The sequence below is a fragment of the Triturus cristatus genome, chromosome 5_2, assembly GCF_964204655.1.
Source record: "Triturus cristatus chromosome 5_2, aTriCri1.1, whole genome shotgun sequence".
Lineage (NCBI taxonomy): Eukaryota > Metazoa > Chordata > Amphibia > Caudata > Salamandridae > Triturus > Triturus cristatus.
This window is the reverse complement of record NC_140588.1, coordinates 1,076,702,085-1,076,728,090: the sequence shown is the minus strand read 5'-3', so window position 1 is coordinate 1,076,728,090 and position 26,006 is coordinate 1,076,702,085. Positions and strand designations below refer to the sequence as shown.

The following is a 26,006-nucleotide window of genomic DNA, read 5'->3' as shown; positions in this document are numbered from 1 at the left end:
CACTTGCTGATGTACGGAATGATATTGAATCTCATTAAGTAGCGAGTTTCTACCCTCGCACCACTTCCCGGAGTGATCGCTAGCCTGGCCCACCTCTCTACTCTGAGGGTCCGGTGCTAAAGGGGTGCCTTGGGTGCTGAGGTTTGGTTCAATACTATGGTAAATCCCCAGGACACCAGGGATCCCATTGTTCAAGTTTGAGCCAAGAAGCTCTGGTTTGTCATGGGACTTCTGGGACAAAGTCTCACACTCACCCTAGCCATTGCTATAACTTAACCACCATCTCAACTCTCACCCTTAACCTAACCCATCGTATCTGCCTTCCTATTTCGAAACCTATCTCTCTTTAACTTTTTCTCACCAGTTGTTAATTAAGCTACTTGGCTAAACTATTTTTCGAACCAAATTTCTGCAACTGGTCTAGTCCTCCATTACTAATGGACCCATTGTCGTCGTAATTGGACGAAAAGTCCTTAATTTGCAGGACAGACGTTTGTATTTTAGTTACCTGCAAATTGAGACAGTTTCGCAGCCCTAAAATCCTGTATTGCTTTTTCTCCAAATAAACATGGAATTTCGTGTTCTATCTGAACATACAAAACAGTAGTTTTGGCTACTCAGATTTTCTTGTTAGTTTTCCTTAAAGGAAAACCTATATCGTGCAGAATGCCAATGCAAGATGTAAGGATTCCCAGTCAATTCAACTTTGTTTTCTGTGGTGAACAATTCCCCAATTGTACATCTTGGATTGAACTAAAATGCTTTGGGTGGATGCTTCTCCCTTAGAATGAGTTGGGAACCCTAAAGCACAATGCTTCAGCGTCTCAGACACCAAGAATCCATCTTCATCCTTTACTCTCAATACCTTTAATCTAATCTTGTGTATTGGGGTTGTCTGGCCCTCTTCCCTGTCCTCCATCATGTTAGTTTTTCTTGTTTTTACAGAAAGGGGTTTGAACTAGATCACGTGCTTCTATCGTTGAACTAGAGGCCCTTCTTCCTGATTAGGTTTTACACCAATATTGTAGATGAGACCTTGGCTGTTGTTGCCGGGAATGACCAAACCAAGAGGCAGTGCAAACGCAGTAGTAATACAGCTTTATGGATTCATGTTTCATATTTCTATATTTTATCAGTACCTTGCTCTAAATTTACATGCTTCTAAATTCATCATTTTATTTAAACTGTTTTAATCATACCAAATCGATTATTTTCTCTTAGTCTACAGTATATATTTTTTCATTTGTCAAAATGACCATGTGCTCAGCCGGTCTTGACATCTGTGGTCCTTGGTCCTCTTAGTGCAGTAACATGTGAATCTTATTAGTCTTGGTGTTAAAGCAAAAAATGCAAAATCAAAACAAAATTTGGTATCGGGGAAAATATGCCATGACAAACCTCTATCTGGCCGATTCGCAGAACTAATCTGAGACAAAATCCTAAACTTACTACTTTTGGTATTCTCAGAAGACATTTAGTAGCAGTTAAGTTAGGACTTTGTCTTTCGTTAGGACTTTGTCTTTCGTTAGGACTTTGTCTTTCGTTAGGACTTTGTCTTTCGTTAGGACTTTGTCTTTCGTTAGGACTTTGTCTTTCGTTAGGACTTTGTCTTTCGTTAGGACTTTGTCTTTCGTTAGGACTTTGTCTTTCGTTAGGACTTTGTCTTTCGTTAGGACTTTGTCTTTCGTTAGGACTTTGTCTTTCGTTAGGACTTTGTCTTTCGTTAGGACTTTGTCTTTCGTTAGGACTTTGTCTTTCGTTAGGACTTTGTCTTTCGTTAGGACTTTGTCTTTCGTTAGGACTTTGTCTTTCGTTAGGACTTTGTCTTTCGTTAGGACTTTGTATTAAGTTAAACTTAAGTTTGTCTTAAGTTTTGGTCTTAAAACAAAATCCTAACTTTACTACTACTAAATGCCTTCTGTGAATACCAAAAGTAGTAAGTTTAGGATTGTCTCAGATTAGTTCTGTGAATCGGCCCCTATTTGAGGAACTTGTTGCGCCCAAGCACCTTTCTGGTAGGTCAAACACTGTGTAGCAGTATGTTCTTTTTCAAGCCCAGTTCCTATGCTTTAGCGTTCACCAGTAAAGAACAAAAAGGAATACCGGATATTCATTATTTTTGTTTTAATGTTTGGGGAAAAAAATGTTTTTCTTTATTGCTATTGTTGGTGTGCATCAGCTGGTGGTGCTGTAAGCCCATCCCTCCAGAAATAGCTGGACACCAGTTAGGTTCTTATTTGAGTTGAAGCTTCAGCTGCCCAGGGCAAGACTCAGACTACAGGTGGTGAGCTCATGTGCCACCTTGTCTCGGCATATTTACAGGTAGCCCTGTCGTCTTGCATAACTATCCCTTAAGCACACCTAAAATCCAATGTATTCCTCATGTTGGAAAACAGCGTGGCTTGTCTAGCTTCTCTTGTTGCCACACACATTCCTCCGCATATCTGACACTCTTGGCTGTACTCGTTTTTTTTTCATATTACAAAAGGCTGAAATGGGATGAAATTGCAGAAGAAAAATGCCCATCTGTAGAATAGCTAGTTGAATTGTGGCAACAATTATTGGTACATTTTTCCATCTATCTGCTCCCCACTTTTCATCCGATTTGTTCTTGCTATCTGAGAAATCAACGACCTGCATGTGGCGGCCCCAAACTTGCCCATCGGTGTTACTTTTTGGCAGCACCTCCTCCCTTGCTTTAACATGATGGGTATCTGAGAGTTTTGAACAGCATAACCATTATTTCAAAGATCAGATGTCTGAAGATTGCAACCATCTTTATCAAAGGTAAGTAACCTTTCTCATTCATACTGTCTTAATGTCCACACTTTCATTTGGATGTTCCTTCCTCTCTGCACACTTCGGATTTAGCGTTTACCCTCCCCATTTTTATTCTGACTTCTTTACTTTACCACAGCTTGAATCCTGCACTTTCTTCTGTTTCCTTCCATATTCCTGCCACTCGTGTCTTATCACGTTACCTGTGCCAGTTCCTCAAACGCTCTTGGCTTCTCCACAGGTGCAGCTCTTACCAACGATGGTGGCCCTGCGGCTAAGAGGAAGTTGACGTCCATAGCTGCTCCCCGTAGTATTCTGCGCTCTGGCCTGAAACCGCCTAGTAAAACATCAATTCTGAACCCATCCCCGAAGCGTCAAAGATTAGGTAAAGGGTACATGGGAAGAAATCAATGGAGCCTGGATGTGATGAGACAGCACTATTGTAATAAATGACCAATTAATTGGGGTAACTGATGGTAATAATGCTGAGGGTTAGCTGTCACATGCACAGATGTTTTACTGGTACACTTCTAACCCGCTGGAGTGCTTACATGAGTCCAGGTGAGATTTGCTGACCTGTTTGGATTATAAATTGTTGGATGGATTATCACGTTGAAAGGGTTTGCTACTGGAGTAGCACCAAAATGCATGCATGCCTGGTTGAGGGCTCACAGAAATGCTTAGAAATCCCATTTCATTTAGAATAGGCGGGGTATCCATGGCTTAGCGTGGTTCCCCGTACAAACAATCGCATGTTTTATCCGCATTTAACAATCTGGCTTTCCGGGGGAAGAGTTAAAGGAAAGTTTGGTTTCTCTGGTTTATCAGCGCCATATCCAGTTACTAGAAATGGCTTAAAATCATCTTTTTAACCGCAGCAGCTAACTTTCTTACTCATCGTGCATTTCTCTTCCAGCTCTGGGAGGGACTCGGCGTGTCCATGTAGCGCTGAATGAATGCCCGGATTCATTGATCTGTGTCCGGCCACTAGTCTGTTATCATATTTAAATTAAAGTCCATTAAAATCTGTACAACCATGAATGTCTACATTTAAACTAACGTACATTTGTATATTAATCTTCCAGCTTCCTACAAGATTTCTGTCCTGTACAAAAACCTGTGTTGCAATATTTTACAACACAGGTTACTTAGTTGTGGGCCTCCGTAAATCACCAGTAGTGAAATGAGGCACTTTCCTCCTAGCCAAATTTAAAAAGTTTTGCCAATATTCAATGACCTCTATTTGAAAAGGTAGAAAAAAACTTGATCAAGTAGGTCAACGGTACTGCATAAACAAAATCTGATGCGTTTAACTGTAGAATCCTTACCTTTTTGTATTCCACCTGGTGCCAGACAGGATTTTGAAAGTTTTTTGCAATTATTCCTCCGGAACAGCAGATGGTGCAGTTGGATTCTGCTGTGACCTCATCCTGCCACTGGAAGCACCGCCCTTGAAAGCAGAACCGTCTCTTTTTTTGCGCCCTTTATGCGAATCCGGAGGTATGTCCTTAACTTTAATTACAGACTTCCAATGCGGTTTTTCAGGGATCGTGTGCTAGGGAATAGGTCTCTATCAAAAGCTGCACCTGCACATGAAACTAGGTCGGTCAGTCAGTCAATCAAATGTCGTTCGCGGTCGAAGTCCTGGTCCTCTGGTAAGTCAAAGATGAAGGGGCAAGTCTTGGAGCAAGCACAAAGTCCAGACCAGAGTCCTCTCCCCGTCACTCCCACTTCTGGGAGAGTTCATGTAGCCAGCATTGACTCTGTGCCAGTCACTCTGACCACATTCCACAGCTGGAACCGTTCTGCCCCTAAGTTCAAGGGCCCTATTAGACTCCGCCACAGGTAGAGGTCTCCCAGAAGGCACTACTGCAGCTTATTTAGATTATTCCTGGTCCACAGTTGGACTTTTATCATTGGTCTTCCCCAGTGCCATCTGACCTAATTATGCTGTCGCCTAACCCCCGTCTGCCAGGCCACTCCTCAACTCCTGTATTGAGGGCCACGCTGCTTCCTGCTAGCCGTTGGCTCCACAGGTTCCGGATAATCTTGGATCGATGGGAGTTTGGCTAGGTCTGGGCCAGTGACTTGTTACAAGATCCCTAGAGCCCAGCCCATGGTGTAGGAGGATTCTCCAGTGGTACCTTTGCCTCAACACCAATGTTTTCAGAATCTTGAGGTCTTGTTTGGGGATATACCTTCAAAATGCTCTATATTCTGATGAGGTTGGCCATTTTTTATCCCCTCACTATATTAATGATAGTTTGTATTTGGATTTTCAGAATGTCAGCTAACTTGATTGCTCACCAGAAATTAAATTGTACTCCACGTTGCACCCCTCACCAAGATAAACACTTACCTTATGGTTGTGGTCTTTTGAGCTGTGGTAGTGTTGCAACTACAATTGCACTCTGTGGAGCCAAAACACATTTGCTTCTAAAAATTTGTTTACCTGACCTCCAACTTCAGGCTGTTCGGTCAATGAAGCCCTGACAGACACCTTGTTTATTGAATCCATGTTCAGTGCACCCTGTAAATTGCCTCATTCCTAGGTGTTGTAGGACTTGTCTGGGTGATCCACCATTTTTGCCACAGCACCCCACTCCTGAAAGCCTTGTTTCTCCTCTTTGACCAGAGAATTGAAACCTGAATGCCTTTCCTGCAGGCCCACCAGATAGAGAATGCTTTGATGTGCTTGACAAGAGAGTGTTCTTTTGCCAGTAAGGTAAAGTTCTGGAATAATTCAGCAGAGATGGTTCTTGACAGATCTGTTGCAGCAAGTACATTTTTGCAAGCCAGCGTGGACACTGCAGGCTGTGTAGGTCCTGCTATGGGCACGTGTGTAGTGGTTCGTTGACGTGTCTTGATGTACAGCACTGGGGTTTCTGGGGATGTTTAGGGGCCCCCTATTGATATGCCTATTGCTGGCTCAAGTCCCTAGAGATGAATCTCATTCAGCTTTAGAGCGGTTCAAAGATACACAGCAGTAGGAAAGTAGGATCTGCTTTCATGGTCACCCCCACTTTTTGCTTCCGTCATTCTGTTTTTCTGCTGATCAGGAACCAAGTCACTGTGCCCTCTCCCTAAATTGGACTATGTTAAGTTCTTTAGTACCTTCCTAATTGGCTACTGGTGTACCCTTCTAAGTCCCTAGTATATGGTACTAAGGTACCCAGGGCATAGGTACACCAGAGGTCTCCCATTGGCTGCAGCATGTATTGTGCCAACTGTGAGAGACCACTCAAACTGTGTACAGGCCTGCCATATAGCTATATGTCATCCCTAAGGTAGGCTTTTCAATCCTGAAGACAGGGTGCTTGGTTAGAAGTGTGTGGGTGCCCTGTAAGAGCAGGACACACCCTACAAACCTAGGCGTAGATTCTCCCGGCTTTGTAAGTTTGATCAGCCTTTTTATACATATAGTGGACATCAAGTTCATTACGAGATAACTAACTATATATTGGCTACACTGAAACCAGTCATGTTTGGTATCAAACATGTTGGAATCCAACATGTTGGAATCCTACCCCCACACAGATTCCAGTGTTTGATGTAGGATCCCATGCACTGGGGGGAGGGGCACCCCTAGGTAGCCCCCTTGTATTCCTAGTACCTGCCTTTCAAGGTCTAACAGCAAGCTAGTGCTGCTGCTAACCACACACGATTCTGCCGCCCTCCTGCTGCTGAGCCAGGCTCGAGCAGGGGAAGGTAGAACAAGGGCGGTGTGACCACCTCCCAGACAGGACTTGGTGTATTGGGACCGGGTGGGTGTGCTTGCCAGCACCACCAGAACGCTTTGGCACATTTTGTGCCCTCCTTGCATACTCCCGCAATGATCGAAAGTGGGCAAAGGACATGGGCGTATTCTCCCATCTGTCAAACCCCCTCCTCTGGGAGGGACCCATGAATAGTCCCTTTCCTTTGGGTACTTAAGGGCTTACCTTGTGGGTGGCTCTAAAGAATCGTGGGACAAGTTTCAGATCCGAAACCACTTAATCTTCAACCACCTTGGCACGTTTGACTTTGTTGGACTTTGCCTTGGGAACCGAGACTGCATCTGGAAGACTCCTGCTGCTACTGGTCTCGTCGTCCTGATAGTCTTCTAAGTAGTCTGAGCCTATGCTCCATCCAGCTTCTCCAGGTCTGTAGGCATCAAAGACACCCAAAGGAATCCCCCTTGGAGTGAGGGAGTCACTCCCCTGCATCTGCAGGCACGGCAACTAAGCTGACCTGTCTGCCGCTGCTGACATCCTATGGACTCCGAAAGGCACAGCAACACAGAGGGTGGTTCTGCAACTCCCTTGAGGCCCGCACTGTCTTAGCAAGTTTGAAGCCAGTATCCTTCGGAACCGCCGGAGCAGTTGTGATTAGATCTGTGGGTAGGAGATATACCCATGTGTTCTTGAGTGTTTATAATAAATACATATTTGTAGAACTACACTGTTTTTTTTCTTTTCTTTTAACCTACACTGTTATTAGTTCTAGTAAAACAAGCTGCTTTACATTCCTTCTGGACTAGGTCTGAAGGTTGCTCTCCACAGCTACCACTCAGATTTCTAAGGTGGTCTAAGACCACTAAAATCAACATACAGGTTGTCTGAATTGGTGCAGGGTGCTTCACTTTAATAAATGTGCACCATATACTAAAGCCAGCCTCCTACACAGCTACCAATCCTTATGCTAACTATGCTAAGTCTTCCATTTTTACAACTGAAGGAAGTTCAGAGGTTACTCCTGAGCGTGGCTTACCTCCTGAGTGAGCCACTTCTGTCTATTTAGCAGCCCATTCATCCTTTTTTGGTCTTGAGGGGATGTGCTGATAGCAGAGGACAGGGTCGCCAACTGGAAGGCCAGTCATTTTCTTCTTTACCTGCCAAGCCGCTCTGATTCCCTCTTCAGGAGTCACATGGTCGGCAAGTGCAGAGCGCATTTTTACCTGCTCAACTGGTGGGCAGTTAACTCAGACCAGTGCGTCCTGCAGCTTGTTCGTCATGGTTACACCCTTAACTTTCTATCCAAACTGCTGTTTTCTTTCAAATTTCAGCAGAACACGCCTCCACGCTTGCTTAAGAGGTTCAGTCATTGCTGGCCAAAGGAGCAATAGACAGAGTCCGATGAAGGGCACTGTGCGCTAGTCCTGTTACTTTTTGATGCCCAAGAAAGATGATGACTAAGGCCGATTTTTGGACCTTTAGTTCTTGAACACCTTCCTGTAGAAGAACAATTTCAAAATGCTCGATCTGAAAGAAACACGTTAGATTCCTCACCTTAGAATATCCCCAGACGTCAGACTGGATCCGGAAGATTTTTGTAGCAATACCCCTTGCGCGTCGCTAGGCGTCGTCTGCGGCTCCGCGTCCGTCGTTGGCGTCGTGCGCCGGAATGACGTTGTCGGAGTACTTGGACGCCGCTCTCGCGCGCTGACGTCAGTTCTTCTTCTTTTTTCCACGCCAGTAAGCGCCGATCCGGGAGAGCTACCCCTTTTAGTCTTTTTTGACTAAATGTTTTTGACTCTTTTTGTCACTGTCTCGACATCTGGTGCCGGTAGGATGCCTGGTTTCAAGGCTTGCGACGATTGTCATCGACTGATGTCGGTGACCGATCACCACCGCCGGTGCCTCTACTATTTGGGCCACGACGCGGAGTCGTGTTCTGACTGCAAGGCCCTGACCTCGAAAGCTAGGCGGGAGCGGTCCTGCAAGCTTCTCGAGCTCCGCCACTCGGCTCCGCGCCCCTCTCGATCCCGGTCCAGGAGGAGGTCCAAGGATCTGTCGCGCAGCCGACATCGTCGCTCGTCTGACTCAAGTCTTCGGGTAAGTCGAAGCGATCGAAGAAGTCCAAGAGACGACACCGCTCCTCGGACTCCCCTCACTGGTCGCGCGACTCGGCTGAGCGTCAGGGTGGTCCCACCCCCACGGCTCCGTCTGAGCCGCAGGCGCCGCGCACGTCCCCATACCCGCCGGTCCCTGGGACTGACGCGACTCCGACGGAGGTCTGTGCCTTCCTCTCGGCCATGAGGCACCTGGCTCCGCCGTCGACGCCTGCTGGCGCGCCTTCGGGCCCCGCGGACTCGACTGGGTGACCTTGCGCGCCGACGGCTCTGGCCTCGACGCCGCAGGTCCCCGAGGGGCCCGTGCCTGGGCCCCCGTCGACGCCATTCGACCTCGTCACGCCTCCTCTGCTGGCGTCGACACCGGTGCCACCGCCGACTCCGGTCGGCGTCGTTCCCCGGTTCAGCCCCTGTCCGGACCCGACGCCGGTGCGGCGCCATCCGACGCCGCTGGAGACACATTTTGTCGATCGTCCGGCTCCGATACTTCCTCCTGTTTATCAGGAATCGGATGATGGGGGCGACTGGGAGGGGTCCGAGGACTGGGCAGATGAACTGGGGGGGGCCAGTGGTCTGGATACCTCGCCGGACACTGTATTCATCTCTCCTCCGACAGTGGCTTCGGAGGAGAGTGCTGCTTTTTCCGTGGTGCTGCGCAAGGCGGCTACTGCCCTTGGGCTTGAGCTACCTGCCGTGGCTGTGAGGACTAACATCCTCACTGAGGTGCTTCAGTCTGCAGCAAGCTCCACTGAGCCTCTGCTGCAATTCAATGAGGCCCTCATTGACGTTCTGCAGGGCACCTGGTCCAAGCCCTCCACAGTTCCTCCTGTGGATAGGAACGTTGCCAGGCGCCACCGCCCTGCTCCGGGCGACCCCAGTTTCCTGTCCCAACACCCCACCCCCGAGAGTCTGGTTATCCAGGCCTCTACCTCCCAATCCTCCTTCCCGACCGCTCCTCCGGACTGGGATTCCAAGAGACTGGAACAGTTCGGTAAGAAGCTGTTCTCCTCGCTCAGTTTGGGCTTGCGGTCTTTAAACACCGCCTGTCTCTTGGACTGTTTTTCCCACTCTCTGTGGGATACGGTGGAGGACGTGCTACCCCTGTGCCCGGAGGAGGCCCGGACACGACTCTCCCAAGCTTTGGCCGATGGGAGAGATGCGGCACGTCATGCAATCCGATGTGGACTTGACACTACGGACTCGCTGGGTAGAGCGATTTCTACCACGGTGGCGCTTAGACGTCACACCTGGCTGCGGTCCACGTCATTTTCCAGGGATGTCCAGAGCACTCTCATGGACATGCCTTTCGATGGCACTCGCCTTTTTGGTGAGAAAGCGGACAGTGCGCTGGCTCGCTTTAAGGATTCCGGGCTACGGCCAAGTCCTTGGGCCTCTCGGCCACACGGCCACAGCCTTCCGCTTTTCGCTCCTTTCGTGGCCAAGGAAGGGGCACCTCCTCACGTCCGCCTAGCCACCGGCCGCAGACTCAACCTGGTCGCGGACGTTGTTTTCGCCGAGGCGGTTCTGGAGGACAACGCGGTCAGTCCAGATCCACCCCGGCAGCATCCACCTCAAAGCCTTCCTAGTCCAAGCTTTCAGGCCCATTCCTCGCCAGTGGGATGCAGAGTTCGCCATCACCTGCTCCACTGGCGTACCATCACTTCGGACAGTTGGGTGCTGCAAATCGTCCGAAGGGGCTGCTCCCTCCCCTTCGAGACGACCCCTCCAGCCATGCCACCGCAGCACCACCGTATCTCGCAGGATCATTTTGAATCTTCTGCGAGAGGAAGTTTCGTCCCTCTTGGCCAAAGAGGCCGTCGAGCGCGTTCTGAGCCCAGAAGTAGGTCGTGGTTGTTCTTCCCACTACTTTCTGGTTCCCAAGAAGGGCAAGGGGGGCCTACGCCCTATCTTGGACCTCCGGAACGTCAATGCCTTCCTCCGGAAGGAAAGGTTCAAAATGTTAACTTTGGCTCAGGTTCTAGCTGCCCTCGACCCTGGAGACTGGATGGTAGCGTTGGACTTGCAGGACGCGTATTTCCACATCCCCGTCCTGCCGGCCCACCGGCGTTACCTGTGGTTCACGGTGGGTCAGGAGCACTTTCAGTTCACCGTGCTCCCCTTCGGCCTCACCAGTGCCCCTCGGGTGTTCACGAAAGTGATGGCGGTGGTAGCAGCTCATCTGCGCAGATAAGGGGTTCCAGGCTTCCCCTATCTCGACGACTGGTTGTTGAAGGCGGGCTCGCCCCGGGCAGTCGTCTCCCACCTCCAGACTACGGCGGATCTCCTGCATTTGCTGGGGTTTTCCATCAACGTGCCGAAGTCACACCTGAGCCCCTCTCAGAAGCTCCTCTTCATCGGAGCGGTTCTCGATTCGGGGCAGTTCCGGGTTTATCCACCGGTACAGCGGGTCCGGGATATACAGGCCCCGATTCCCATCTTTCGTCCTCTATCCAGGGTTTCGGTCAGGCTAGTGTTGCGGCTTCTGGGGCTGATGGCCTCCTGCATCCTACTAGTGCATCACGCCAGGCGGCGCATGCGGGCTCTGCAGTGGGACCTGAAGTTTCAGTGGGCCCAGCATCACGGCAACCTGTCCGACCATGTCTTGATCTTGGAGGGCACTGCACAGCAGTTGCAGTGGTGGCTTACGGACCGCGATTGGGTCACGGGCAAGAGCCTCTCCCTACCCCTACCGGAGCATTTCGTAGTGACGGATGCGTCCCTCCTAGGATGGGGTGGCCATATGGGAGAGGCAGAGATCAGAGGCCTCTGGTCTCCGGAGGAGTCTCGCCTCCACATCAACTTGTTGGAGCTGAGAGCGATCCGACTTGCACTGAAAGCCTTCCTTCCCTCTGTCAGGGGCAGTGTCGTGCAGGTGTTCACGGACAACACCACCGCCATGTGGTATTGCATCAAACAGGGCGGGGTGGGGTCGTGGACCCTTTGTCAGGAGGCTCTGCGCCTCTGGACATGGCTGGAACACCAGGGCGTCACCCTAGTGGTTCAACATCTGGCGGGCTCTGAACGCCAGAGCAGATGAACTCAGCCGCCGGTGCATGATGGATCACGAATGGCGTCTGAACTCAGAAGTAGCGCAAGGTCTCTTTCAGCAGTGGAGAGAGCCTTGGTTAGATCTATTCGCCACCGACGAGAACGCGCAATGTCAGCAGTTCTGCGCGTTGGAATTTCCAAGGCAGCACTCGCTCGGCGACGCTTTTCGTCGCGAGTGGAGTTGCGGTTTGTTGTACGCCTTTCTGCCTATACCACTTCTGCCCAGAGTGCTGAAGAAGATCAGACACGACCGGGCCCAAGTCATCTTGGTGGCTCCGGATTGGGCACGAAGGTACTGGTATCCCGAGCTACTCAGTATGTTGACTGATCCTCCGATACGCCTGCCCCTTCGGGAGGATCTTCTGTCGCAGCAGCAGGGGACGGTCCTCCACCCGAACCTGTCCAGCCTCCATCTCCATGCGTGGAGATTGAGCGGCGGCAGTTGATGCCATTTGACTTGCCTCCTGAAGTCTGTGATATCATTCTGGCAGCCAGGCATCCCTCTACAACGACGGTATACGCCTGCCGGTGGAACAAATTTGTGGCATGGTGCACAGCAAAATCCCCTTTCTGCCCCTCTTTCTGAGGTTCTCCTCCTTCTTCTTTCTTTGGCCCAGCAGGGCTCTGCCTTGGGCACCTTGAAAGGTTATCTTGCTGCCATCTCTGCCTTCTTGCGGCTTCCTGATCAGCCTTCTCTTTTCAAGTCCCCTGTAGTGTCACGCTTTCTTAAAGGCATTAATCAATCAATCAATCAAAGCATTTATATAGCGCACTACTCACCCAGAGGGTCTCAAGGCGCTAGGGGAGGGGGGTCCGCTACTGCTCGAACAGCCAGGTCTTGAGTTGCTTCCTGAAGGCGAGGTGGTCCTGGGTCAGGCGGAGGTTGGTCGGGAGGGAGTTCCACGTCCTGGCGGCGAGGAAGGAGAAGGACCGTCCCCCTGTAGTGGCTCTTCGGATGCGGGGGACGGTGGCGAGGGCGTGGCCGGTCGATCGAAGCTGGCGTTTGGGAGCGTAGAAGTTGAGGCGGCTGTTGAGGTATCCTGGGCCTTGGTTGTGTAGGGCTTTGTGTGCGTGGGTGAGGAGGCGGAAGGTGATTCTCTTGGTGACTGGGAGCCAGTGCAGGTCTCTCAGGTGTCCGGAGATGTGGCTGCGACGGGGGATGTCCAGGATGAGTCGTGCTGAGGCGTTCTGGATCCGCTGAAGTCTTTTCTGGAGTTTGGCGGTGGTTCCGGCGTAGAGGGAGTTGCCGTAGTCCAGACAGCTGGTGACGAGGGCCTGGGTGACTCACACGTTCCCTCCTGTCTCTTTCGTAATGCCTCAGTGGGACTTGAATCTTGTTCTCACATTTCTGATGTGCGCTCCCTTTGAGCCTCTTCACAATTGTCCTCTTCGTCTTCTGACTCTTAAGACTGCTTTCCTGGTAGCCATCACCTCGGCTAGACGGGTGAGTGACCTCCAGGCTCTTTCGTCCAAGCCTCCTTTTCTATCTGTTCATCCGGACAAGGTTGTCCTTCGGCCTCGTCCTTCCTTTCTACCGAAAGTGGTGACCCCCTTTTATCTTGGGCAATCTGTCACCTTGCCCACCTTCTTTCCGCCTCCTTCCAAAGAGGAAGAGCGGCTCCACCGTCTGGACCCAAAAGGTGCGCTTTTTATTTGGACCGCACTAAACGGTTCCGGGTGGACGACCAACTTTTCGTTGGATACGTGGGTGCCAAGAAGGGGAAAGCTGTGCACAAACGGACCATCTCCCGGTGGGTCGTTTTGCGCATCAAAATCTGTTATTCCTTGGCAAAAAAGGACCCTCCTGTTGGGCTGCGCGCCCATTCTACCCGGGCCACAGCGGCTACTACTGCTTTGGGGCGGGGAGTCCCTTTGCAGGGTATCTGTCAGGCGGCGACGTGGGCTTCTCTACACACGTTTGCCAGGCATTATTGCCTAGACAGCCAAGTTCGGAGGGATGGCTTCTTTGGCTGTTCCGTCCTCCAGGACTTTGTGGTGTGATCTTGGTTCGCAGACCCACCACCAGGGTTGGTATTGCTTGGGTATCTATTCTAAGGTGAGGAATCTAACTAACGTGTTTCTTTCAGATGAACAAGTTACTTACCTTCGGTAACGATGTATCTGTAAGAAACATTAGTTAGATTCCTCACCGACCCACCCATCCTCCCCGTTCTGCGAACTGACATCCTGGGTTAATGTTATCCTTTTCAGGCCCCTAGACTTTTTTGGCACCAGTGTCGGTCTCTTGCATGGCTCTGCGTTCCTGGCGGGGAAAGCTATGTACAAGAACTGACGTCAGCGCGCGAGGGCGGCGTCTAAGTACTCAGACGTCATTTCGGCGCACGACGCCAACGACTGACGCGGAGCCGCAGACGACGCCTAGCGACGCTCAAGGGGTATTGCTACAAAAATCTTCCGGATCCAGTCTGACACCTGGGGATATTCTAAGGTGAGGAATCTAACTAACTAATGTTTCTTACAGATACATCGTTACCGAAGGTAAGTAACTTGTTCTTTTAGCCCAGGTCCCATCCGCTCTAGATCCTGTAGATTGAATGGCAGGACGTGCACTTTTCTGTGCCCATCCTGCAGTCCTACACTCTTTACCTCCACTTCCAGTTCACCATCCTGTAATTCGGCTGCACCTCAGCCCCACGGATATTTACGAAGGTGATGGCAGTTGTCGGCCCATTATCGCAGATCAGGTGTGCATGTATTGCCATACATCTACAACAGGATTTTACGGACATGCTTGTCAGTCGGTTGTGGACCACCTGCAGATAACTATCTTGCTACTATCTTCCCTGTGGTTGTACCTCAACCAGCTGAAATCCCATATTTAGCCGGTGCACAGGATTCCTTTTCATAGTGGACTTCTGGACACCGTGGTGCTGAAAGGTTTTCTGCCCCAGCCGCGAGTCCGGTATATTCAGAATCTGATCCCTATGTATCTGGGTTAGTCCTATCTTCCAGTCTCTATGATTCTGAGACTTCTTGGTCTCCTGTCCTTGGTTATCCAGCTGTTACCTCATTCATGTCGGCACATGCCAGCCCTTGTGCCAGCTCCCTTCTTGCTGCCTCTTCATTCTATTCTTTTCTGGAGGTCTTGTAAAACACATGGCTACCAGAAGGCCCGCCAGTGCTGGAACAGTCATGTGGACGTGATCATCAAAGATTTAGTTGCCAAAGATCCAGGTTTAAAATGACCTGCGAAAAGAAGGCCTATATGATAGCTTAGTGATGGATCAGTGCCTCTTCCTTGGATATCTGTGTGCCAGTTACTTCATTTGTGCTTCTTTATTGCTTGTACCTGTTTTCTATTGTGCCTGTTGTTTTATTGTTGTACCAGATTTCTCACGGTTTGTGCATTGGCATTGTTTGTGCCTGATTACTTTCTTTCTTACTCTTTGCTGCCTGCTCTTCCAGCCAATCTCCCCTCTCCTGCGGCTTCCTGCCTCCCAGCGCTGCTCCCCCCTCCCAGGACCTACTTAATGGGGGCCTCAGTGCGAACCCCATTGAGTAGGCCTTTGTGCCAGCTCCCCCTCGCTGCCTCCTAACTAGTGCCACTTCGTGGTTTGTTGTGCTGGTTACTTAATTTGTGCTTCTATATTGCTTGTACCTGCTTTCTTTTGCGCCTGCTTTTATTGTTGTACTAGATTCCTCACTGTTTGTGCCTGATCATTTATCTTTCTCCTCGCTGCCCGCTCTTCCTGCTGCTTTCCCACCGCCTCTCTACACTTCCCAAGCCCCCTTCACAGGACCTAGTTAATGGTTGCCACAGAGTGGCCACGCTGCTGGCGCGCCAAAGGCAAGCCTGTCTGCACCTGGTCCATGCCCAGCGCTAGGAACACCGGCCCTCCGGTCACCCACAGATGCTCCTCCTCAACTCTGAGCCCTGGACACCTCAACCACTGCGGTTTAGCATCTCGTTGTTCAATGGCAGGACCGTTCGTCTGCCACCTCTGTCTCTTCACCTGCAACTCTGAACCTCTTGGAACACCATCTCCACCCTTGCCCAATTTACTCTTCATCAGAGACCTGGCTCGACCCTTCCTCTGCTCCTTACCCCCTACAGTCACTGCAACGCCCACCGGCTACAAGATGACACACCGGGGCATATCAACAAATATGGAAGCGGCTTTGCCATTATCCACAAAAACAATCCGTTGCACCACCACCAAAGATGACGGCACACTGATCATGGAACACCTCAACTTCCAACTCCACACTGAGGACAGAACGAACATCAGAGGCACCCTCTCCTACAGACCCCCAGGACCACACACACCAGCTTCGGCAACGCCATCATTGACTTAATCGCTCCACTAGCAAACTGTTCCAAGGACTACATTATCTTTTGGAGGCCTCCACTTCCACCTGGACGACCCAACAAAGACAAACTCTGCCAGACTCTGGAACGCATGGGCAACATCTGCCTCACCCAGCTGGTCACAGACCCAAGACAGAGCAGGAAACGCAATGGAACTGATTTTTTCACAGCCAGGGGCAGTCCATTACAGCAGAACTCACCGGGTATCCCTCAAGGTTCATCCTTCGCCCCACCCTCTTCAACACGTAAATGACACCTTTAGCCGGCACAGTCCGAACCCACCTAAACATCCTATCCCATGCTGGCGACACCCAGCTCATCCTCTCGCTCTCAGCAGACCCCAACACCACAAAGACCAACTTCTACAAGTGCATGAAGAATGCTACTGACTAGATGGAAGCCAGCTGTCTGAAGCTCAACACTGACCAGACCAAAGTGCTGATTTTTGGCAACAATGCCCCCCCTTAACGACACCCGGTGGTCCTCCCAACTAGGACCCTCTCCCACACCGACAGACCTTGCCCGCAGCTTTGGCATCATCCTGGACCACAAACTCGCTATGAAACGACCAGTCAACAGTGACCTCCGCGTGCTTCCGCATGCTATGCAGAATTTTTAAATCGCTCCCCATAAGCACATTTAAAACCAGCACTCAAGCCCTAATCACCCGCCAGCTGGACTGCAGCAATGCACTGTACACACGAACCACCACCAAACTCAAATAGACTTCAGCGACCAGACTTATCCTTGACTTGTCCAAACTGACCTATATCGCCCCCACACCTTAAGAATGCCCTCCACGACAGAGGACCAGCATATATCAACTATTGCCTGAACTTCCACCAACTATCCAGAAACCTTTGCTCTGCCTCTCTCATTCTCACACACAATGCACATCTGCTGAACCCACAGCGGAGGTTGTTCCTTCTCATAACTCGCTGCCAAGTCCTGGAACGACCTTCCCCTTCACCTCCGGACATCGCGCTCACTGGTAATTCAGGGAGAGACTCCAGACCTGGCTTTTCTACTGAGCCCAGCAACCTAGCTGCTGTATTACCTCACAGGTGACTAGTAGAGCTCTACAAATAAATAAAGAATGAATGAAGGCTCTGTGATTTTAACCTCTGCCTTAAATGGGCTCAGCATGCGTGGTGACTCTTGCACTGCATCTGTGTTAGACGAGGTGGTCTGGGACCTTCAGAGATAAAGAATACCCACTTGATTTGTGGCAGATCCTTCTCCCTAACCTACCCAGAACTCGAGGTTTTGACGGAGGTGTTGCCTCTGGAAGGGTTTCCTTCCTTTGGTCTCTGCTGGAGCAGGCACACCATATTCGTTTTTAGGAACTGTGTGCCATCTGTTGGGCTCTCGAGCTTTATCTGCCGTCTGTCAAGGGCGTAACTTTACAGGTTTTGACTGACAACTCGACCACGGTCGTACTGTAAAGAGCAAAGCAGTGTGGGGGGGTCACATTTGATGTATCAGATGGCTCTGAGATTGTGGCACTGGCTGGATCTTCGGGGGATTAACAACCATTTAACAGGATCCCTAAACATGGCAAAGGAGCTCGGCAGACTCAGTCTAGCTGACCAGGAGAGGCATCTGCGCTTGGAGAAATATATTTGCCCAGTGGTGTGTAGCTTGGTAGATCTATTTGCTACTGCCAAACACTAATTTTCACCTTCCCTGATACCCACCTCTGATGCTGCTTCCTCCAATTATGAACCGGGTCAAGAGGGACGTCACTTAGCTCATTCTGATTGCCCCCGACGATGGGCATAGGGTCTGGTATTCTAATCTGCTAAGTTAGTCTCTAACCCCTCTTCAGATGGACCTGCTCTCCCAAGAACAGGGCTGGATTCTAGTCAAGAGTGTACACACCCATGCATTAAGATTGAGTGGAATCAGCAGAGATGGTTTGATCTGCCTGTTCAAGTGCTGGATGGTTTTTGGCTACTCTCCACCTGTTCACAAACTCCATCTGTTCCTGCTGCTGGACTACGTTTATGACCTGGAGCTAAAACCATCTTGTTGATCTGCCGCAGGCAAAGCAGTCCAATGTTCTGTTCTTGGCTAGGAAAGGCTTTGCTGTGTGTACTTGGTGTTTGCCCGATCAGCCATCTCTGTTGAAAATTGCCAGTTGTGATGCGCTTTTGGAAGTGACTTGCATACCTTTCCTTCTGCGTACTCTATTGCGCCACAGCGCAACCTTAATTTGGTCCTCGCATTCCTGATGTGCACACCTCATGAGTCACTTCTGCCTGTTGTCAGTGCACCGCAGGGGCTGTCAGATTAGCCTCTATATACCACCTTCTTGCTATAAACTGAGTCTGGCTTCCTTTCACATGTAATTGTTGTCAGCCTTCCATGTGAGACGGTCAATCATCGCGCCCCCCACCCCTTCTCTCCATCACCACACTGAGGAGGAGAGGCTTTCCTGGTTGGATCCCAAGATGAGCTTTTAAATAAGGTGCCCTGAGAGGAAGACTAACTCTTCCTTGGAAGTACCTGGTGCAAAGAAGGCTAAGGCAATTAAGTAATGGCCCTTTTGTTATGTTTATGTTAAAAAATGTATATAGCGTGTATACCCGTTGATGTCTTGGCGCTTGCTGAGCCTGAGCAAACTGAGAATGGAGACATTGGTTGTTAAACAGCCAAGTTTTAAGCTCCATCCTGAATGAGAGCAGGTGCGAAGCGGCTCCGAGATGTGGAGGGAGATCCATAGCCTGGCCGAGCTTCCTCCCCAGTTCACTTCTTTAATTGATCAGTGGCGATAGTTCTGGCTGCAGCCGAACGCAGATGCTGGTTAGCTGTGTACCACTTAAGATGGTCCCATAACAATTCTGGTCCTGTCTGATGCAGGGCTTTGTGGGCCACACAAAGGGCCTTGAATTTAATCCACTTGTGACCCGGGAGCCTGTGGAGCTCTCGGATTCCTGAGGTGATCGAGTGAAATTTAGGAAGATTCAGAATCATTATGCTGCTGCATTCTGGACCAATTGGAGCCTTCTGATCAAGTTTCCCTGTAGATTCATGTACAGTCAGTTACAGTAGTCCAATTTTGAGATCTTGTGCTGTAATCCCGATTTTTCTTTTGAGATAGATCTGTATCACGAAATGGAATGCCTTGGTCAAGGAGGAGCATCTAGAGGGCCTTTGGGATCGTTCCACCCGAGCCAAGAATACTGCCACCACAACGTTGTCTAGAGGTGTCTGGGGCTGGACATCTGCCAGGCTAACATGTGGGTGTCCATCCACACACTGTCCCCGGACCCTATTGTATCGACTTTAAAGGGGGGGGGTCATCCTGCACACTTGGTCTGGTTGTAATGTCCATCTATTCAAAAGGTGAGGAAACTGCTGCTATAGGTATCCATCAAAAGAACAAGCTATTTGCCTTTAGGAATACCCTTTCTGGTGGCAAACCCTCTGAAGATTCCTCCCCACTGTCCCTCCTTGTTCTGTGGTGTAGGCTTCTAGGTGCTGGTGAGGATCCATTTTAGATTCTGCACTTCGTCACCGTTCACAGTCTGTTACTGAGGCTGAGTGTCTAAGGCTGTCGAATGCTTTGTTGAAAACTGATGTGAGCACGCATGGGTGGCGCTTATGTATGGCTTTTCACTGTTTACTTCTGAAGGAAGGACAAGGTTGCTATGGTGTTGAATGGCTACACCTATCTACATGTGGCAGCAATTTCAAAAAAAAAAGTTTCCAGATTCAGGTTGCCACCAGGGCGAATTCTAAAGGTGGAGAATCTGCAGTTAGATATGGATGATGGTATATGGCGGATATATGTTGGGGTGTTGCAGGGAAGGTGTTTTTTGTTTTTAAAGGTAAAAAATGTGACTTCCTCTTGAATGAAACTTTATCAAACATACACTTTTATTTTTTATTTTTTGCAGCACCGCCTAATCTGGGTTCAGAACCTTCCGCTTCCAAAAGACCGAGTCCAGGACGAGAAAAGGAGGCAGCAAACGCAACCCCTGCAAAGATGGAGACACCAGGGACTGGAATTAAACGTTTTAAGAGAAGTCCTCTTATGTTGGGAAAACCAAATGTTCCATCTCGCAAGGACTGTACTGAAACGGAGGTGCAAAAAGCGGAGGTCGAAACACTCCCCAAACCCTCTGCTGTTATGAAACCGTCAGTGACTGAGCGAGAATCAATCCACCATTCTCCTTCAACTACAGAGGAAAGGGAGGGAATACAACTGATCCCTAATGATCCTTGTACCATGGAGCAGTCCGTTACCACATCAGCTGCGATCCCCGAACACCCTGCGGATATGAAGGAGTCCGTGACTGAGCCCAAGTCAATCCACACATGTGCGGCTTCAAAGGAGCCAAGAGCAGTGCTGCAGGTGGTTCATCAAGCTCCTTCCATGGAGGAGTTGATGGCTGAACCAGAGTCAATCCACACAACCTCTGCTGCTATGGAAGAACGGAGGCCAAGCCCTGAAACAATCCATGACCATGCCATTACTACAGAGGAGAGAAGAGATGGACTGGAAGCAGTCCTCGATATTCCACCAATGAAGGTGAGATCTATGACCTTTTCGGAATCCACCCTTAAAACCCCAGATATTGTCGAGGGCCCAGATTTTGAGTTTAACTCTGTCTGCAGCACTCTTGCTGTTGTGAACGAACCTATTGATGTGCCTAAACTCCTTCACCAAACTCCTGCTACTACGGTGGAGCCCACGACAGAGTCTGGCCCCCTCCGTGCAATCGCGTCTGCTGTTCAAGAGCAATGTGCTCGGCCAGAGTCCACCACCCAAAGTCCTCTTCAAGAACAAAGTGTTTTCCTGGAATTCATTCACACAACTTCTTCTATTGGAGTGGAGCCGAGGAATGGACAAGAACCAATTTCCAAAACCTCATCTGTAATGGAACCACAGAAAACCCCTGCTGCTAGGGAGAAACCAAGCGGTGGACCAGTAGCGGGCTCTAAAGGTTCTCCCTCCAAGATGAAGCCAAGGGCGGAGTCTGAATCGTTCTATGTAACTCCTCCAACTTCAATGAAAGCAAAACCTACATTGGACTCTATGTACAATAAAACTCCTTTTCCTATGGCTAAGAACCTAACTGAGTCAGCATCCTTCTATAAAACACCTGCTACTGTAGATAAACGAATAAACGCCACTAACTTAACACAAGCATCACGCTTCAAAAACCTTCCAGCGTCCGATAAATCCAAGAGTGACCTGAGAACAAACATTCCTTCATTTAAGAAACCGAGAAATGGTCCATATTCATGTCTAAAAACACCTGCAACCGAGGAGAAACCAGACTCCTGGATGGAGTCCATACATGAAGATACTTTAACAGAATCTGAACTAAGCAGTGGTCCAAAAACTATAAACCCAGGTCTCTCTTCCACTGCACCTGCTCAAAAGTATAACACCAACTTTGTTGTCAACCAGTCTCTTAAGACAGAGAATCTAAGTACCAAACAGGCCGCAATCCACGAATCTCCTGCAAAAAATGAAAACCTAGTGACTGTGCAGGTCAAAACAGCTCACAACATGGATGAGATCATAAGTGACCTAGGTTCAATCCACAGTGCGCCCCAAAACTCCGAGACCAAGGGAGGGGATTCCCTGCATGAACCAATCAGGCACCCTCCAGCCACTAAAACAGGTAAAGTTGCAAATCATATCGGTGTGGAGGGTCTGAGCACTACTGTTCAATACTGTACTATATGCATCCACACTTGTGGTCTAAATTCCTTCCTTGGTTTTACATCTCTAAACTGTGTCCTGACTGCACAGCTCTCTGTGACTTGGTTTCAAACGTGTTTCTCAGGTGTGTGGTTCTTCAATAAATAATGCTGTCAGAACTTGATGCCAAGACTTGAGGCTACAAATGCTGTTCCTTCCATCCAGGAGCATAGAATATGGGGCTCTCCATGCATGCTAGAGAAGGTTTTTGTTAGACTTTGCATCTTTTGGCATGTTTCCCCTGAGTTTTTGCTTTCTGACCTTCCGCTTTTTGCTGGCTTAGTTTTTATGCGCACTTTTCTCACTGCTGATCAGTGGTAAAGTGCAAGTGCTCCTGTTGTAAAAGGTGTTATGGATTGGTGTTCGCATGATTGGATAATTGATTTACTTGTTAGTCCCTAGTAGAGTGCACTGAGTGTTCCAGGGCCTGTGAATCAAATGCTACTAGTGAGCCTGCAGCACTGATTGTGCCACCCCACGTGATTAGCCCTGAAAAGATAACTCAGACCCGCCATTGTGGAGTCTGTGCACAGTTTGTAACGGCCATGTAATCTTGGCCAGTGTGCACACTTGCCAGTCCCTCATATTCCCTTTTCTTCCATGTCAACCGCCCCTAACGTAGGCCCAAGGTTCCCCTGTGGGCCGGGTGCAGTGTATGTGAAAAGTAGGACATGCCCTGGTGTGTTTGGCATGTCCTGATAGCGAATTACGGCCAATTTCATTATTGCAAGGCTACCTGTTCCCCATAGGACAGAATGGGGAGTTACAAGATAACATCTTATAAACATAACTGACCCGGGGAATTAGGTAGGAAAATAAAGTTTAGTATGCCTGAACTCAGAATCTAAAGATGCATTTTTTAGTGAAGGTGATTTTTACATTCGGTGTTTGAAAATACCACTTTTAGAAAGTAAGTATTTTCTTGCTCAGTCATCCAATGTGCCTCTGCTGGATTGTGGATTGCTTGTCTGGGTTTTAGATGACAGAAGGCTGGGGACCAGGAGTGGCTCCAGATAATCTAGGTGGATCAGGAAAGGGCTGAATAGACCTGGGCTGCAATTGGGGAGGAGATTTTGTTGCACCTCAAAGGGCCTGGTCTGCCTCTGACCATACCGTCTCCACCTCCTGCCAGGAAGTCATTCGAGAGAAGGCAGAACTGGTTTTGGCTGGGCACAGACACTCTGCCTAAGATATCAAAGGATTTGGGGAAATAAATACTGGGGTCCAGACCCCTGAACTTTAGAATTCTTTTGGACCAAGAAGACTGCCAAGAAAAATAGCTGGAGAAGCTGTGAGGAGGACCTACCAGTTTGCCGTGTGCTTTGCCGTGTTGGCCTGCAGTGGCTGCTTCTGTCTTGGGCAGTAAAAGGACTGGACTGGACTTTCTGCAATCTACTTTTGTGTGTTTCTCCAAGGGCTTGAGGTAGAGCTTGCCTCCGGTTCAAGAAGTCTCAGGAACAGCAAAGACTTTAAGCTCTTCTGCCCTCAGCAATGGGGACTGTGTGTTTTGTGCTGCAACAGAAAAGCATCCCGACTAGGTCTATGACACCGCTGCCGACTCTGTGTCCTGAAAGCACTTCAGAGGGCAATGCCGCACTGTGACCCTGGTCTAACTGACGCCGCCTGCTGATGCCGCCACCGAGCCGCTGCTCACACCGCAACCTGTGGACACCGCAGTCTGCACCGGCTTACTTTACCACGGCTCCTTGGTATCCCCGACACCGCTCCACGCCGAAATCTACACCGCTGCTTGCACCGTGGTTCGAGGACACTGCTTGTAAAGTTACACGACGCACTGCCCTCATCCCGCAGCCTTGGCCTGCCGGCGCCATCGACTCCAGTTCGTCAGCCGACGACTGCGCTTTAGCAACGACTACGCCGTTGCTTGCACCGTGACCTGCAAGCACTGCGACTAGCACCGCATTCACCTCGCACCGCGACCCTGGTCTCACGCCATCTGATGCCGCCACCAAGCTGCTGCTCGCACTGCGACCTGAGGACACCGCACCGCTGCACTTCGCACCGCAGCACCAGACGCCAGCGCTTCTGAGTCCAACATAGAGGAGATTGATCTGCAACGCTTGTTACTTTGAGGGCCCAGACGACTCCTGCACCGATGCCTGTGGACGCCGTGCTTTCAGAATCTCAACGAGAGGTCACCGATGCCCTGCATTTCTAAAAGGTACTGTTTGCGGGTCTTCCCGACACCGTAGCTGGCCTGCGATGCCGCCCTCAGCCTGAACTGTTTGGATTTGTTTGTTCATGACGCTGTGATAGCCCCAGATGGAGATATCGACATCAAGGAATTGTTTTTTTAAGCATATTTTAAGTGAAGATTTTTTAAGTACTGTATTGTGGATTTTTTTTAATCGTTTTTGGTCTTAAGTATATACAAATATTGGATATTGTTCTAAACTGGTGTGGTGTCCTTTTGTAGTGCTTACACTGTATTACTGTTGGTTATGTGTAAATGCTTTACACACTGCCTCAAACATAAGCCTGACTGCTCGTTCCAAGCTACCAAGGGGGTGAGCAGGGGTTATTTTAGGAGTGTAACTCCCTTATCCTGACTAGAGTGGTGGTTTCTGCCTGGCTTTGGCACATGCCCTAGCCCATCTAAACTCCCTTTTCTACCAGTTTTTCATTGAAGGTTGCTGGCCTGAGGGGCACAGACACGACCCGTGTCAGATTGTAAGACGTGATTGCACTCTCGGTGCAGACTGATTTGATTGCATTGTGTGTCACTGATGACTTTGTTCTGGTGGTGATGACGTGCATCAATAATTGCTGCGTTCATCCTACTTGGAGCCTGTGTGGCTTCATGGCCTCATGTCAACCCTTCAAACAATCCTTCCCTGTTAGACATATTCAGCATCTTAAAAGATGGTGCCTGTGTCTTTCCAGAAGGCCCCCAGTTGCACCATAGCTCCTGTTGAGCGAACTCTTGTTGGTGTATGCACCTCCTCAGCCACTGTCCTGAATGAGAGACATCAGGACATGGTGACCAGTGACCACATTAAACTGGTTGCTCATATGCTAAGTGGAGGCATGGCTGGCCATCACTGGTAACCCCTCACTCTTGAGAGATTCCATGCTCCTCTCCTATAAATATTTTCTCTTTTGCCATTGGGTGATGAGTCCTTCTGTTACTTTACAGAGTAGACCCCACTCCCACCGAACTTCAGAGTAAGATTCTCTTGCATGTCTGTGGGGCGAAAGCGGGCGGAGTCGCCATCCAGTGCCCCAGGGATGAGAATGAAGCGCCAAGAAGAGATCTTGCTCCCCTTGGGTGGTCAGGCACACGTGATGCAGCCCTTTTTGTGGCTTTTAAATGATAATGTTGGTATCAGGGGGCCAGCCCCGAAGAGAGCTCGACAAGTATCCCATGGAAAGCAGCGGCACCGCCTCAGAGGCCCTCTGTCCCTGTGTGCTGCTGAGAAGATGGCTTCCCTTGATTCAGCAGTCTGAGTTGCCTCTAGTCTATTGGTGCACAATTGTTACAGTTGGTAGGGGAGTTATAAATTAAAACGGCATGTTTTAAATGGCTTGAGGGGGATATTAGCGGAGCATCTTAACACACCTTTACAGCACACCGCCAAGGCTTTCCAAAACTGTATTTACTCCTCAAGGGATGGGCGGCCGCCAGCCTTGTGAGGGGTAGAACGGATCGTTTTAGCTCGGAAGTCAGGGACCAAAGTTTTTGTCAACAAGAACATAAGGAAGGCGTTCAGTGCCGGTGGGGACAGAGAGCCGGGTCAAACAGTATAGGAAAGCGTTCAGGAAGGAAACTCGGCAAATTAAGTGGAGGGAAAAAGATCCCATGACTGAGGCGATCTTTCCTGCGAGCACGGAGGCTAGAGTTGGGCTCACTAACACTTTTTTAAAATATAGCCAAAGGTTGCTCAAATATTGGGCAGGTTTGTTAATATTGGAAGAAGGCTCTCGGGGTATCCTATTCTAATTCACCTGCAAGGGGCACCCAAGGGGCGATGGGTAAATGACCTACAGGCTGCGGAAGCGTCCCTGCATCTGCCTACCTGATGTTCCTCCTCAGTCATGTTGGTGCTGCAAGAGAAACGAGCATTGGCATAGCCAATAGGTCTCGCCTTTGGGACCTTATAAGTGTTTAGCCATGCAACAGCTGATGTTGTTGCACCAAGGATATTGTGCTGCATAACTAAATACTTATAAGTTCCCAAAGGCGAGACCTATTGGCATGCCTGTTTTTTAAGTGTGTGGCTATGCAAAGATGTATACTTTTGTATGATATACTATTAGAAGCTTAACAGAAAAGTGTTGGC

General features: G+C 49.5%; 1 protein-coding gene across 7 annotated transcripts in view; it reads left to right on the top strand.

Annotated features, from left to right (window-relative positions):
- LOC146829696 (uncharacterized) overlaps positions 1 to 26,006 on the top strand; it is a 462,485-nt gene that overhangs the window by 281,133 nt on the left and 155,346 nt on the right. For all 7 annotated transcript variants that reach the window (XM_085608408.1, XM_085608401.1, XM_085608407.1 and 4 more), the window contains 2 exons: positions 3,020 to 3,163; positions 19,889 to 21,625. In XM_085608408.1, coding sequence (XP_085464534.1) covers positions 3,020 to 3,163; positions 19,889 to 21,625 — 1,881 coding nt within the window. The remainder of the gene's footprint in view (positions 1 to 3,019; positions 3,164 to 19,888; positions 21,626 to 26,006) is intronic.